Raw genomic sequence first — 16,424 nt, forward strand, 5'->3', positions numbered from 1 at the left:
TGAGCCCCACTCCGGCTAGGTGAGCCATGCCCTCCCAAACGTACTTTTCTCGCAGACTGCGCAGTTCCTTCTTTATGTCTGCATCCTCAAACTCTGAGTCATTGTCACTGCTGATGTAGGATGACTGGGAGTGGAAGGAGGTGATGCTGATGGTAGGGACCTTCACACCTGCCCTACTGGGTGTCTCAGGTCCCAGCGAGCCAGCCCTTGAAGACCTGTGCAGGAAGGCAGTGGCCTTCTTCACAAAGTCACTTGCCACACCACCAGTACCCGGCAGGGAGGACTGCTTCTGCACCTGGGACCTCCTTCTTGGGCGTTCATCCCCAGAGTCACTAGAGGCAGGTTCCTCAACGCCAACCTCGATGGAGGAGGCTGTCTGTACCCGCCGCACTGCCAGCTTCACCTCAGGGCTAGAGGGGATCTCATCCAGGTAGACATCGGGTGGGGCAGAGTACCGCAGGCTGTGAGGTGACGCCAGAGTCCACTCGTCCTGTGTGCTGACCACGGAAAAGCGCCCTACAGTTTTGGCTGGAGAACTGTTGTCCTGCTGCCCTGGCCGCTTATGAGGAGACCCGGAGTCCCGGGCGCCACGCAGCTGGGCTGGGCTGCCCACTGTGAAGGACCCTGGGCCACTTTGCATGGGTGCTGCCAAGGCTTCTCTGGGAACACTACTGTTCTGATCTTTGGGATCCATGTGTGTAGGGACGGAAGAACCAGAGGCATCCTGAAGGAGGAATAGAAATGAAGAGTCTGTGAGAACCAGCTGAGGTTAGCATCCCCTGCTCCCTTCTGGATAAGTGTGTATCAAGAGCCTCCTTTACCTGGGGGACACTGGGTGCTGTGGAGGAGTCCGAGGCCACCTGCCCTGCGTCACTGTCACAGCCCAGTGTATTGCTGGAAGATGACTCTGCTGTAGGAACACAACTGCATTACTGAAGTTGGAGAGAGAATAGTGAGGGATGGCTCACAGCCCAGAGGCCCACACAGTGGGAGTATGGCCACTGGGCAGGGAGGGGTGACATTCTGGGGCTTTGAAGACTGAGAATGCACTGTGGTACCCTATCTGTGGCATCTTGGGGACATCACATCCTGGGAGACAGTCACAAGCCTGGGGAAGGGAAGACAAGTCAGGTAGACTACCCTTTTTTTGGACACTCTGTACTCTAGTGGCCAAAACCTTTTTCCCCCCGATGCTTCTGGCTTTAGGAGGACCTAAGCGGATATTGTAGAGCAGATTCCAACCCTACTTAGTGGGGGACAGGGAGTGCCTGCCACACATCAAGACAAACCACAGACTGACACATGGACTCACACGAGTGTGCCTTGTATACTCTATATAGGAACCTCACATTCCAGTGGAGACCCAAATCCCATCCCTGTTACATGTTCCCCACTTGTAGGCAACACTTGATCCCCTTCCTCATCTTTGCATTCCTCCAGTAACAGGCCCTCAGTACCAACTGCATTCTGTCTATTCCTGTGTCCGTTATAAAGTTCATATGTTAGGGGCCAGGTGTGGTGGCGCACGCCTTTAATCCCAGCACTTGGGAGGCAGAGGCAAGGGGGATCTAGAAGTTGAAGGCCAGCCTGGTTTACAAAGTGAGCTCTAGGACAGCCAGGGCCACACAGAGGAACCCTGTCTTTAAAAAACAAAAACAAAAACATTCACCCATTTAGACCTGAATCATCATCATCAGTCAGCCTTTTGGAACAATCCCTCTATTGCCTACCACGACTTCTCAACTCTAAGTATAGATTTGTGATTGCAGATAGCACCTCTTATAGGACGCAGAGGTTTCATTATCCTTTTTATAAAAGATCTGGGATGGAGACCTCAGCTCAAGGCTGGCACTGGGCTAGGGTCACCTGAAGAGCTGCCTCCAACCTCTTGGGGCACTAGCCCAGAAACCAACACAGCTGCCCCTTGGGTCCACCAGGTGGAGCTGGACTGAGCCTCTCACTGGGAAGGCAATTCAGACCTGTTATGGACAACATGGAAGTCACCCTTTTCAGGTCCAGCTAGGTCATAACTCTTCTCCCGCCGATCCCCACGAAATCTGGTGAGGAACTCTGGCACCTTAGAAAGTAGATCAGACTCCTAGGGTGAAGTCTCAAATGTTTGAGAATGGATCAGGAACCATGTGATCTCAGCAACTAGGAAGGCTGAGGCAGGGATCAATGCAAGGGCAAGGTTAGCCTGGGCTACACAGCTATCTCAGAAGATAAAAAGGGCTGGTGAGATAGCTCAGTGGGCTAAGGTACTTGCCACTAAGTCTGATGATCCAAGTTTAACCCTCAAGAGTCTCATGATCAAAGGAGGGAGCCAACTGATGCATGTGATCCTTTGACCGCTACACATCCTACTGTGGGACATAAGACCATCCCAGGAAGTTTGGTAAGGTAGAGCAGGTCGAGACCAGGAGACTCAATGAGCACACACCCAAGGCTTAGGTGACTCCCAGCTCCCTGCCAGACTCCTGACTTCGAACACAGACTCCTTGCTTCTCACATAAAAGTGTGGTCACATAGGCCCAAAACAGAGTTCTCCAGGCCAACGAGGTACCTAGAGGCCTGGAGGGCTTAGCCAATAAGCTTCCCTTCCTAGACATTCCTTCCTGCAAAAGGTATTTAATTTCAGGCCCACCCTGAGAAAAGGGGGTATAGTTTTATGCATTCATTTTCCGCCATGACAGCTAACTGTTTAGAACCTTGGACTGTCTCTTTTCATCAAGATCTGCCCTGGGGAGCCATGAAGAAGGCTTTGCCTACAAAGCTGCAGCCTAATCTCCCACAGAAGGCCTCTGTGTGCTCCCAGACACAATAGTCAGTCATCAAGCCTAGGCCAAGGAGAATCACCCCGTGAGACAAACCAGGGCGCCCCCTTTTCCCCAGACCGAAGCCCACCCCACCACCACTCCATTATCTGTTCTTCTGCAACTCCCAGCAGTGGGTGCCTGGGTGTCCAAGGCTCAGGAACTCCTGCCCCCCAGCCAGCTCTGGCTTCCCCATGTCACAGACTTCACTTTCCCACCCTAGAGCGGCACCTCAGCGCTTCCCTACAGCCCAGCAGCCCCCCCCTCCCCAGGGAGTGTTGTGGGGTAAGCGCAGTCAGACTCCCTGGAGTTCCACCTCCCCAAGCAGTGGTGCACATTGGCAGAGTGGACATAGGCCGACAACCCTACATTCCACCAAACCCATGAACTTCAGTAAAGTAAGAGTTCCCCTCAAGGTGCATAGCTACTGGGGCCACAGAGAAGAAAGCAGTGGGGTCTCGGTCTCTCTCTTTCTCCCCTTAGCTGCCCAATCATTAGGGAGCTGGGGCCTAGGTACGTTTCTCATAGGGCCTTAGCAGACCACTCCCATATTTTAGCTTTCACGCCCCTGACAGGACTTTTTCTTTGGATTGTGAGAGCAGTTCCTTCTGTCGCTTGATGGGCTATTTCATCCCTGAAAGCATGAGGGTACGAAGGCTCCGGTTCCCAGAAGGCCTGTGGCACCTGCAGTGGTGCTCACTGGCGGAGTGGACATGGGTCTGCACCACTTTGATCTTGAGATGTTACCTGTCATTGGAGAAGATGCACCCTGTTCCCTCTGGGCCAGGGCCCATCCTGCAGGGGCCGTTTCAGACTTTTCCAACTGAAAGAAGAAAAACAAGAAAAGGAGAATTGTGAGTTCAGCTTATCAGCATCTCTGTAACTAACTCCTAAACCACTGATCTGTTACCTCTATGACTGGAACTGTCTCTGGCCTGGCCTGCCTCCTCCATATGAACAACTGAGCTGAATTTGCTTGGCGCCACACACCGCGGGCATGTCACCAAGACAGCCAGTCAGGCCCTGCATAGCTGGGATGCCTGCCCACCTCCAGCTATGGTCGGGGAGTAGGTACTGGGGTGAATCAAGCTACTCACTGAGGGCTGGGTCTGCTGGGTGAGGCTTGGGGTCTTGTCACTCAAGGCTGAGGGAAGGTCTCCTCGCAGGGGCTCCAGGGTGAAGTCTCTATCGCTTGCCTCCATGGGGGTCCCAGCTGAGGCTGAGGAGGTGGGCACGTGCTCCTGGTAGAGCAGAGTCCGCAGTTTCTCATCCAGACTCTTGATGGTGTTGTCCACGAAGCCCACCCTAGGGGGCGGCCCTTCCCCATCAGATTCCAAGGCTGAGGGGGGTGGTGGGGGAGCAGTAGGTCCCAGGGGGGGACTGGGGAGCTGGGGAGCTGCCAGACTGATAGCCCCTACTGTGATGGGCAGTGGGGGTGGTGGCTGACCCGGTACAGATTGTGTGGCCCCAGTGGGAGGGCTAGGTTCTGGCACTGAAGCAGGCAGGGGCTCTCCTTGAGTGCTGACCTCCCTGGTTGAGATGGGCTCCCCCAGACCTGTGGAGCAGCGAGAGGCTTCCAGAGCTGGGGTGCAAGGTCCTTGGCCAGTACTAAGGGGCTGGGCAGTACACTGGGCAGAGCGTGTCTCGGCCAGTGGCTGGAGGGTCTCATGGACACTGGCTGGTCCTTGATGAGTCCCTGGACCTCCTGCCTGCATGGCAGTCCCTGCTGCTGACTCTGGCACGGTGCTGGTGGCTGGTGCTGCCGGGATTACAGTAGTCACAGGAGGGGAAGACGGGGCCAAGGGGGCTGATGCTCCACCAGGAGGGTTGCTGGAGCCTGCCTGGCTCAGGAGCTGCTGAGCAGCTGGGAAACTAGGTTTGTCCGTCAAGGACAGCTGGTCTGGATAGGGCGCTGGGTCTAGAAGAAAAAGGGATTGACATCATTTGCCCCGATTCTCTTCATCCAGCCCTTCCCTGTCTACACCAATGACTGCCTGCTTGAGAGTCCAGCAAACTTATCTTGGTTCCCCCAAAGGGGTCAAGTTCCTGTCTGCCATTCTGTCCCCTCATGTCCAGTGCCATCAGCCTCGTGGGATGATGCTCACATATGAACCTCTGCCCCTACAGAGTACCCTATGGTATTCTATACCATCCTGTTCTTGACATCTGGTTCCAGCACTTGTCATGCATGGCCTTTGCATGACCACCCATCTGCTTACAGTGTCTATGCTAGACAAAACTTGAACATGAATTTACAAGGTGAAGGTGTCGAGGGAAACAGTGAGCTATATTTTCTTCCATGTCCCCAGAGCAAGGCGAAACCCAGAACCTTCCAATCCACCAGTGCCTGGTGTTTGGAGCATTTGGAACATAGAATCAGCAAAGAATCCAGGGAGTGAACGCCCTGGGCATCATATAAGACACAGTCCGACAGTGTCCTGCCTGCTACAGCACTCGAGGTCCTAAAGGCAGTCACAGGGACCATGGTGAGAATCAAGGGGAGGGCACAGGTTGTGGCACATCTCAAACCCATTTCTCACTTTCAAAATGGAAGCCGTGTTCTTTCACAAACATGAACATAATGTGCAAGGCTGGCTGGGAAGTTGGCTCCATGGATAAAACGCTGCTCTCCAAGCATAAACCTAAGTTTAGATCCCCAATGTCCACTCAGAAGGCAAGCATGGTGGTACACGCCTAAAATCCCAATGCTGTGTGTGTGTGTGTGTGTGTGTGTGTAGACAGGTTGATCTTTACAGCTCACTGGACAACCAGCCTAGAGAAATTGGGAAGTTTCAGGATCAATGAGAGGCCCTTTCTCAGAAAATAAGATAGCTGCCTTAAAAAAAAAAAAAAAAAAAAAAAAAAGGTGGAGAGCAACCAAGACTCCCAATACCAACTTCAGCCTTCTCACGTATGTACATATGTAGACCGCTACGTAGACATGTGCAAACATCGTACCAGCACATTGTCTCTCATACACATGTACAATAAAAACCATAATCTGGAGTGGCTATTAGGATCTGAAGACCCTCTCTTGTCCCCAGATCCACACAGGGCCTCCATCCCTACCCCATCCAAAAGTCAATGACTGACAAGCTCTCCCTCCGGTGGTATTGATGGCATTGGCATGCCTTCTAAAGAGTATGCTTGCTTCTATGGTCTGAAATGTTCTGTCTGCAGGTGGCAGTACATGGGTGCCCTTGTCCAGCAAGGTACACACCCAAAGATGCGGCTGGCCACAGAGGACCTCTGGCTGATAAGGCACCTCCAAGGTGGGGAATGGTGTCCCTCCTATGGAAGTCTGTGTCTCGCTCACAAGCCCTCTTCTTCTTCCTCTCTTGGGGAGTGGGAGAGGTCTGGCTTCTGATTGTGTTAACAGTTAACAGGAAGTCAACCCTTTTAAATTCTCAAATACACAGCATGGTGCTGGCTTGCATAACTGAGTGCAACCTCCTGCATAGCCACTGTCTGTCCTGTCAATCACCACCCTGACTATTCAGCCATCTCCTTAAACTACAGTTGCATGCAGGTGTGCTTTTGTGAATGGCTTCTCTCATTCGACATAACACCCCCCCCCCCATGTTGTTGCCAATGGCTGGATTTCCCTTTTAATGGCTCAGTAGTAGTAGTCTACTAGGTATACACATATCCTCTCTGTGCAATATTCTGTTAACATTCCATTTGTTTCCGTGTCTTTGGGTATGGCAAATGATGTTGCATGAACATGGAAGAGCAGATATTTCTTCCAGAATATGCTTTCAGCTCACTTGAATATTCCCATATGTGGGACTGCTAAATCATGTAACAGTTCCGCTTTGACTTCTTGAAGAAACTGCATGCAGCTTCCTATAGCATCTGTACTAATTTACATTCTCACCAGCTGTACAGATGGCTCCCCACTGTTCCACATCCTTGCCAGTATTTTCTGTCTTTTGTCTTTCTTCTGTTTTTTACGTCTGTGTGCAAGCATGCACACAGATCATGGCATTGGTGTGGTGGTCAGAGGAAATCTTGCAGATGTTGCTTCTCTCCTTCCATCATTTGGGTCTAAGATCTAACTTTGGTCATACGGCTGGAGGGCAAGCATGCTTATCCACTGACCTGTCTCAGCTGTGCACCGTGTGGTTGCTGGTGACCAAGCCTGGGTCCTCTGTAAGAGCAGGAAGTGTTCAGGTTTTTTGTTTTATTTTCGTTTGTTTGTTTTCTGAGACAGAGTTTCTCTGTGTAACAGAGCCCTGGCTGCCCTGGACTTGCTTTGTAGACCAGGTTGGTCTTGAACTCACAGAGATCCACCTGGCTCTGCTGGGATTAAAGTCATGTTCCACCACACCGGGTCCTAGCAGAACGCGCTCTTCACCACTGAGCCTTACTATTTACGTTTCTAGTAGTCACATCTATTTAGCTCAGGTTGTTAGATTTCTTACTCCATTTTAAAATTTGTGCCATTTAAAGTTTATCATTTTATTATTTTCTAGGGATTTTTATTCCTCTCTAAAGCTTTTTTTTAATCTCTATTTTCTTTCTTTTCTTTTGGATTACTTGATTTTTTTTTATTTGATCTTATTTATGATGATTTTGAGTACATTTTTGAACAGTTTCTTTTAATGGTTATGCTAGGAATTTCAAAGCACACACTCAACTTCCCAATCTTCTTAGTCTTCATTGGAACACACAGTCCATCCAGAGCCACTTCAGCTGGAATGCAGAAGCCTTACAAACACAGATTATGTTGCCTGCCCTCCCACCGCTGTGTTCTGTATCTACGCAGATGAGCTGCTCATCTGCTTCATGGTTCTGAAATTTCAGCTGCCCCGTTTCAAATGACTTAAGAGCAGAATGGTTTGTTATAACCACCCCCTGACACACACACACACACACACACACACACACACACACACACGGTTGTTCTTCCTACATCCTGATGGCGCTGCCTGGAGTAGTCTCCCTTCTGTCTGAAGATCCTGAGTCTTGCAGAGTAGGTGCTCTGGAAGCAAATTCTCTCAGTCATCTTTATTTGAGAATGGCACCATTTTGTTTCTGTCTCTAAGGGGCATTTTCTCTGAAGACAGTGGTCTTGGGGCCTCTCTTTCACCCCCTTTCAAATGTGTTGGCTTCTGGACATCATGGCTCCCACTGCTGCTCTCTGAAGTTCCCTTTCTTTTTGGTGACATCATTTTGCTGGCTGCCTTTGCTTTCCAGCAGACTGATGCTGCGTTCAGGCCTGGTTTTCTCCAGTCTCACCTGCGTGGGGTTTGCTTGGTTTCCTAAATATCCAGGTTCCACCTCTGGCAAAACTTGAGGTGCTTTCAGCATGACTTTCTCTACATCTTTTCCTGTGCTCTCTTTCTTCCCGAGCTCTGCACGTCAGAGCTTCAGCAGGCCCTTGAAGCTCTGCTCATTTTACCCCACTTTTCTTCCCTGTGTTCCAGCTACATAATTTGCAGATAACTATTTCAATTTTTAGTGTTAAGACTTGCATGGATTCTTCTCTGTCTCTTTCTTCCCCTGACACCTTCTACTTAACATTTGTTTCAAGAATGTTTGTGACTGTTGGTTCAGTCACATTTATAATGGCTGCTTTGAGTGCCAGATCATCTAACTTCTGTGTCATCTCACTAATAGGCAGGTTGGCTGTTTCCAGAAAGCTGACATTTCCTAGGTTTTTACTTGCCAAGTAATTTTGGGTTCTATTTTCAATATCTTGAATGACATATCAAACTTAAATTTTTTTTTTGGCTGCTATGGTGAATGCTGGTATTTTTGCTTCAGCCCATGGTCAACATGACCAGGAACCTACAAATTGCAGTCGGCCTTCTGTGAGCCATGGTTACAAGCTGGTTCAATTTTCAATACTTTTTTTTTGCAGGACTAATCTATTTGAAACTGATACAGTCACTCGGAAGCCAGTCAGGAACCTGGGTAGAGTTTATCCCTTAGCTTAGTTCCCAGTTTTATATGCTAACACACACACACACACACACACGCACGCACACACAGCAGCTGAGGGTGTATCAAAGGCTTCAGCTTCCTGAGACTATCTTCCAAGTTTCTCCCATTTTGTGCCCTTATGATACTTCTTGATTCCCTTGGACTTCCCGCTCTGAACCGCACTGGCCAGAAACCAGCCAGTTTTATGACTGTGCCAAGTCGGGCTGGGCAGTGGAAAATAGGAAAATCAGCAGGTTTCAGGGATGCTACTACATACAGCTCCAGAGTTCTCCCGTCAAGGTTCAGCTGGCTCCTGCCCCATAGGTTTCCATAGGCACCGGGATTCCTCTCTGCAAGCCTGCCTCTTTCAGCCTCTCAGACACAGCCTCAGCAGGGACACCCAGATGCCTGGCCTTTACATCCCTCTCTCCAGTGTAGTGGCTGCGGCCTTGCTTAGACACTCCTGTAGGCTGGGAGATGGCCCCAGTTATAAAGGGGCCAAGCAAGATTCAGCTTATATCTGGTTTCTGTACCCCAAATTAGGGCCTGATAAATTTTCGCTGTCTTCAGATTTCCAGTGCCTTTGCCATGTGACTGTCAGAACTCATCAAGTATTTGAGTTCTTCTCTGTGGATAGTTAATACCATTAGCATGTCTGTCACCTACTTTTCCACCCCAGATCCCCACCTTATTCAAACTTTCTATGAATGGTTTCCAGGCTCATCAGTTTGTAGATGAAGGGTGAGGGTTTAACTGCGTTCTTAAATGCCACTTCACTATCTGTTAATGGCACACCACACTGTGACACTCCACGGTCCTTCTATCTTATGGCACGCTAAAATGTACCTGCCCTGTGACAGAGGTTGGACTTTCCTCAAACCAGGGAGTGTGTATAAGCCAAGGAAAATGGATTGTGGGAAGAGACCCTCATTGTGAAAGTCACTCTTCAAGTGAGGTCACCAGCCCCTGGCCTCTCAGGAGAGGCTGAGCTCACCCCCCAATCATCCTTCACGGAACCTTACTAGTAAGATGACCTTCTCCCAGTGGTAACGAAATCTCCAAAAGTACGATGGAGTTCACTGAAAACATACAATCAGGAGACAAACTGACTTACATGTCCTTTTCATGAATGTAGTATGATGGAAACCCAAGCTATTTAATAATCAGTTTTCTTGCCAAGTGATGAGGAACCAAAGCTTATGTTTGATCCAGTGACTAGTTCAGCCTTGTAAAACCACAGATATAAAAATCAAGACTTAGCCAATGGTGCTGAAGGAAAAGCTTGCAGATATCCGTGGAGATAGGTGCAGGCAGTCTCAGAAGAATAGCATGGACTATCATCCACACGACAACTGAGAATTATGTAGTCTCAGAATCCCACCTCCCCATGCAGAGAGCATGTCCACCAAGGGTGTACTGAAGGTGACAAAGACAGGTGAAAGAGAGTCACTATACACAATCATTATGCCGGCACCTCTTGTGAGTGGCACATATAATAAAGACAGCCGAGGCCAGTGCTGCCCTGATGGAAACAGTAGAGAACAGGAAGAAGTGGTAACTTGGCCTGCAGGCTGTTCTGAGCTTTGGAGTGACAGTATGGGTCAGCAGCAGCGGCTTTCATGGTACTCAGTACCCAGTGTGTCCTAGCACAGGGCTGGACAGACAGAAGCTCCTGGGTTGCTATGGACGGGGGTCTGGGCTCTGTGCATTCCTACCTTGGCTGGCTTCTGGCTGCAAGGAGCTTAGAGGAAGTGGGGGTGATGATTCAGAAGTGTCTGTTGCTGGGTGTTCAGCCACTGGACAGATGATAAACCACCTCTTTCCCGTGTGTAAGACTGAGAAAGAGAGCACAGAGAGGTGCTGAGAGGGAGCCGGTACCTCCAGGCTAGGGGGCCGTACCACACCCCATGAGGCGCACTAAGAAGCTCATTCCATCTGTGAGCAGGGACTCAAGCTCCCTCTTATAATCCTAAGCAGCTTCGCTCCATGGCTTCCTGCAGGTCCCTTGAAAGGAGGCCTTGGGAAAGGGCTTCCATTGGCTCCTTTCAACCAGAAGAGTGTAGGATGGGCATCCAGTCCAGGGAGCCTCACTGGCAGCTGGAGACTCTCAGAAAGGCTTGATTTCAGTTCTTAGGATGTCTACAGCACCAGCCTTGAAGGAATTGATGGCAGCCAGAGGTTAGCAGCTGCTGGGGCAGGGTAGCCATAACCAACTGAGAGACCAACATCACCACTCCCACAATCCTTCTGGTACAGTGGCCAAAGCCTGGTGCTGCTATGCTCAACAGGGAACTTCTGTCAAATGCCTGCTTTAGAGCACAGAAGATACAGGGAAACGGTTCTTCCCTAAGACTGGCCTGCCTTACCTTTCCGAGACAGACTTACCATTCTGCTGGTAGACAGGGGCATTGGCTTGGGACTGTCTGTTCTCCTGCATGAGGGAAAGGGATTGTGGGTCAGAAGCCTTGCTCACTGAGAGCCTTTTTCTGAGCCTCTTGCCTGCTGCATTCACCAGCATACCCTGAGGACCTGGGCTCTCACCTCCCCCGTGGCCAGACCACAGGTACCCAGGTGTGGAGGGCTGGTCCCTGTATCAGAGCCATGGTCAGCATCTGTGTCCTCACTGAGCATGTCTTCTGCCTTGTCCATGACATCCTTCATCTGCTCGATGAAGGTCTCTCGCTCAGCGGGCAGGATAAAGTCATGCTCTACCTACAAAGAGACATGGGACTGCAGGTGACAACCTTCCCTAGACTATGGCTGCTTGGGGGCTCTATCAAGGATACACATACCTCTTTCCTGCCCTAGGTATCAAGGGAAGACAAGACAAAGGGCATGCCCCCTGGTTGTGTCCGAACATCCAAGGGAGAAAGTTAATGGCCCTGGAGACATGGGAATGTAGTTGAAGCTGAAAACCCTATCCCACACAACCAGATGGCCTCATGTGGCACAGCTTTCCTGGAGCAAGAGCTGAACCCCAGGCTAGCCCAAGAATTTCCAAGATAGGTACACCAGTACTAGGTTTTGGGCAGAGGGCCTAGTAGGGACTCAAGCACCAGACAATGAGCCACACCTATTTTTCTAATAACAATAACAATACTATTATTTGTTTGTTTATTTTCAGATAGGGTCTCAGTGAGTTGTCCTGGCTGTGCTAGAACTCACTATGTAGACCAGGCTGGCTTTTAGCTTCCACAGATACTCTGCCTCTATCTTCCAAGTACTGAGATTAAAGGTGTGCACCACTATGACTGGTTCCCCAGAAATCTTTCCTATTGGCTGTCTTTACATTTCGTCTTCACAGAGCTCTTGCCTTACAGCCACATGGCTCTTCTCAGCTCTTCCAAAGTTGGCCAAGGCAGACAAAACTGAACTGATCAGGCAGATCGCTGAGTCCCATCCTTGCGGCTGCCCCAGTAAGGAACAATACCATGATCTCTCCAACTAATCACACAGGGCTTTCCAGCATCCACTTATACCAGATACTGTCCTCCTGGCAGGCCAGGTCTGAGTCCAGAAACCCATGATTCTATAATGCCTGCATTGGCTGCCTCCTCATGGTCAAGAATTTCTTGTAGAATTGACTCTCTTCCATTCCTCACCCAGAAGTAGAGAACAGCAAAACAGCCCAGGCCTGGGATATGAAGGTAACTAGAGGGCTAATACCACAGCCTAGATACTAGGGCCTCTGGGCTAGCCTCACCAGGATACAGTCACTGTCCTTAATGCTCCTGTGGGCAACCTTGGCCCACTGTGTCTTGGCTACCTTAGGCAGATTCAGCATGACTTATCTCTCCCTGGACAAAGAGCTCTAGGGAGACAGCAACTGTCTTCTTTCCTAGGGCACTCCAGTGCCAGCTCTTTCTAACCATTCTTCTCATTCATACAAGTGTGTAGCTTCACACATGCCTGGACCATCCATCCCCTGTGGGTGAGCCTGCGGCTCCTACAAGATAGCTGAAGAGCAGTGTTCTTCCAACCACCTAGATAAAACCCCCAGGAGTACCACTACTCCCCCAGATGAGGCTGAGGCTGCCATCCTTAGCTATCCACCCCTGAGTGTGGCTTGAAGCCTGTATGTAGTCAAGAGCACCCAGATACGTGCGTGACGCAGGCTGAAGCATGCAAGAACATATGGAGTGCTGCAAATCTGGCAAAACTAAACAAAAGCCTCTTATGGCTTCCTGATAGGAGTATGTTTCTTCTTCTTCTTAAAGAGAAATTAAAGAGATCAAAAACACATTTAAAAATAAAACAGAGAAAAACTTAAAACTTCAGGGTTCAAGTATAAATCGAAACCAAAACCAAGCTAATTCAAACATCTGGTTTCTTCTTTACAATGGTCTGCCAGGGTAATAAGCCCAAGACCCAAGGAATGGAGGGTCCCACGTGTGGCAAGATGGTCCCAGATGAGGCAAAGCTTGTCTAACTAACACCTATGATGATTAATATTAATCATCAAGCCAAAGGACCTGGAATCACCCAGGAGACAAAGCTCTGGGCACTTTTTACTTTGGGGTCGCTGAGGTGGGAAGGCTCATCCTAAATGTGGACTGGAGTGCCGGACTGAGTACAATGGAGAAAGCTGGCTGGGTACCAGAATTCCTCTCTCTCTGCTTCCTGACTGTGGGTACAAGGTGACAAACCACCTCACACTCCTGCTGCCAAGACCTTCTCTAGCCGTGAGCTAAATTAAACACTTCCTTCCTTGCTTCTGTCAGGTGTTTCGTCTCAGCAGTGAGACAAGTTAACTCCCACGGCGCCCCAGTCCACCATGGACACCTGTGCTTCCTCTGGAGCCTCTGGATGCCTCCAACCCCAAAGCAGGGGCAGGGAACAAGGCAGAGGGCTGTGGGAAGCATAGATTGCTCATGAGCTGTCTGTACAGTTACATACTGCTTGGTGGGGAGTTCAAAGAAGGGAAAAGCAATGGGATGAGAGGAGGGTTAGAATCCAGGGGAAACCTGAGACCAAAAGGATGCAATTTAGATTGAGAGCTGCACAGGTGCTTTGTACGTGAATTGTCCTTACTAAGGAGTCTGGGGAAAACCCCACAAAAACCATCTGCAGGAAGCTGATGCCCTCCCTGGAGAGCCACAGCTCTGGGGACAGTTGCTAAGTTTTGTGCCCAACCCACAGGCCACCCAGACACCTCCATGCAGGACCAAACTCAACATTTTAACTCTTCAAGAGCCTAAGGACTTCAAGGAGGCGGCCTCAGCCCTGGCCCAGCCTTACCATGTACGTGGCAATCTCATCCGGAGCGTCCCCATCGAGGTCAAACTTGAAGGTCACCATCTTATGGTTATGCGTTTCCAGCTGACACTCCACCATCTTGTCCCCCGTGTTACACACCTGCGGGAAGCCATGATCAGATTGCAGAGGAATTCATACCCACGTGCCCCCAAACAGCAGCCACTCACATTTAGGATAGTGAGCCGGGGCCGGCTGGCCCTCTCCTGCCGCGAGCGTGCACGAGTGGACCTACGGTGGTGTTTCCGGGCGGTCCTTCCCTCCAGCCTGCCCCCTCCAAAGGTGCCTTCACAGCTGTCACTCAGATCTCTTCCAGAGGTGACATCAGAACCTCCAAAGCTGAGGGAAAACCAAGAATGTTAACAGCATTATGTGGATTGCCAGAAAACCCACTCTAGTCAGTCCAGCCTTGGAGCTTTAAGTGCCTAAAGTTGTGACCTGTAGAGATAGATGATGGTACCCAGCCTTCAAGGGGAACCAAGACCTCTCTTCCTCCAGTACCCATTCAATATCACCCAGGGGCCAGGGGAAGCACTAGCTTCCCTGTGATGGGCTGGATGGTCCTGTAGGCCTTTTGCCTGTGAAACGGGTCTACATGCTTCACTTTGCCCATGGGTGCAAACAAGACCTCAGACACTCTAGGCTGTCGTGAGGACTGTAGAGTCTTACATGAGCATGGAGTCCTGCATGCACAACATCCAGTTTTCTGGGATGGTGGGATCCCAGTTACCTCTCATACCCACTCCAATAAGACCAGCACTGCCACCCCGGATCACAGGAGGAGAGACCTGAACATCTGGGCCTAGGCATACCATAGAGTACTGAGGCTCTGCCCATTATCTTCCCTTTGTGGAATGTCCTCACCACAAGGACTAATGCCAGGACCCACAGCTCAGCAGGGACCAACAACAACCAGACCTTAACCTGGACTGACAAGATCTAGTACCAGGACCCATAGCCTAGCAGGCAGAGGCTGACAGCAACCAGGATTCATCCTGGATTGACAACGACCAGAAAGACAGTCCCTGAGCTACTCTGGGTCAGATTTGGAAAAGGGGGGGGGGCGTGATATCTGTTAAAAATCCTATAGTGTCCTGGCAAACTAGGGCAGGATCTGAATGAGCGTGCCAAACAGTACTAGGCTGGGCCAAGCTGGCTCCTGAGCCTGCACCCCCCACCCATCCTGAGGGCAAGGCAGAGCGGTACCTCTCGGAGCTCTGTGGGGGGCCAGGGGGTTTGTCTTGTGAGACCTGCTCCTAAAATAAGAACAGAATAAAGAGAACAGGGTTACACTGTGCGGATCTGCCTCCCCTCAGTGGTGAGGCCAGCCACAGCATGCAGCTGCCTCCCTGCCTCCTCTGAGGCTCTCTCCACACAGGGCCCAGTATGTGGCGAGGGTAAGCTTGAAAGGCTTAGAGGCAAGCAGATTCTTGAAACCCAGGGCTGCTTCCTTCCACAAATTGCTAACCTACTTTGATCATTCCCTAAAAAAGGACACACAGGGTTTGTGAAAGCCCTCGGCAACCTGCATACGGCTCTCTGAGGAAAACCCATTTCTGAAATTCATGTTTGTCCTCCTAATGTGGGCCAGTGCAGAGGGAGAGAGGCAGAGCAGCTTGCAGTATCTGTTCCAGAGAACACTGTGCCTCGGGCAAACTTCCCTCACCTCCAGGGCTGAGACCCCAGGTGGCTTGAGCAGGGAACAAGGGGCACACACCTCTTGAGCCACTTCCACCATCAGCTGGACTGCAGGGCAGGGGCCAGCAACTGCAGGCCCAGTGGGCAGGGGTGGGTTTGTTGGCAGGAGGAGTGAAGAGGTCTGTGCGGGCGCACTCTGAGAGGCTGCGACCACTGTAGGGGCCAGAGAGCTGGGGACCTTGGGCAGGAGGTCAGGGACAGTAGGCAGCAGAGTATCTGGCAGAGGAGGGGAAAGGACAGCAGGCGGCAGGGACACAGCAGAGACTGGAGCAGCAACGTCCGCGGTGTATGAAGGAGGGTGGCCCAGCAGGACCTGGGGGCACAAGGGATAAGAAGAACACAGGCTGGGTACCAGGGGGCAGTGGCAGAGGCTGTGCCCAGCCACATCAGTGAGCACACAGGTTAGGGAGGATAAAGAAATGACTCTTTCCTATCCACATGTTCCCCGGAAGCAATCCTTGTCCAAAAGCACACCTGGGATAATATGGATTTGGCAGAAGGGATCATACACGAGCCTCCTCACACACCTCTGTGTGGGAATACATCGGCCTAGACGCCTAAGAACTTCAGGATAAGCCCAGATGAAGAGTCACAAGGCAACACACACTTAGTATCTGAGCTGGGCTCCGGTGGTTTCCCTGGCATATCAGTGTCCTGCTTCTCTGGCCTTCAACCTAGTTCAGAGCAGCGGGTAGCTGTTTCTAGCCGCAGGTGCACCCTAAGAGTACTCAG

At 50.7% G+C, this 16,424-nt stretch overlaps 1 protein-coding gene across 28 annotated transcripts in view; it reads right to left on the reverse strand.

Moving 5' to 3' along the window:
• Positions 1–16,424, reverse strand: part of Wnk2 (WNK lysine deficient protein kinase 2) — a 112,273-nt gene that overhangs the window by 20,489 nt on the left and 75,360 nt on the right. For 21 of the 28 annotated variants that reach the window (NM_029361.4, NM_001290313.1, XM_011244426.2 and 18 more), the window contains 11 exons: positions 15,712–16,005; positions 15,201–15,250; positions 14,165–14,333; positions 13,980–14,096; positions 11,283–11,453; positions 11,127–11,172; positions 10,457–10,576; positions 3,911–4,731; positions 3,561–3,636; positions 822–910; positions 45–724 (listed from right to left, as the gene is read on the reverse strand). In NM_029361.4, the coding sequence (NP_083637.2) occupies positions 45–724; positions 822–910; positions 3,561–3,636; positions 3,911–4,731; positions 10,457–10,576; positions 11,127–11,172; positions 11,283–11,453; positions 13,980–14,096; positions 14,165–14,333; positions 15,201–15,250; positions 15,712–16,005 (2,633 nt within the window). The remainder of the gene's footprint in view (positions 1–44; positions 725–821; positions 911–3,560; positions 3,637–3,910; positions 4,732–10,456; positions 10,577–11,126; positions 11,173–11,282; positions 11,454–13,979; positions 14,097–14,164; positions 14,334–15,200; positions 15,251–15,711; positions 16,006–16,424) is intronic. The other 7 variants (XM_030247449.1, XM_030247446.1, XM_030247447.1 and 4 more) reach the window with 3 other exon arrangements.

The sequence above is a fragment of the Mus musculus genome, chromosome 13 (assembly GCF_000001635.26).
Source record: "Mus musculus strain C57BL/6J chromosome 13, GRCm38.p6 C57BL/6J".
Classification (NCBI taxonomy): domain Eukaryota; kingdom Metazoa; phylum Chordata; class Mammalia; order Rodentia; family Muridae; genus Mus; species Mus musculus.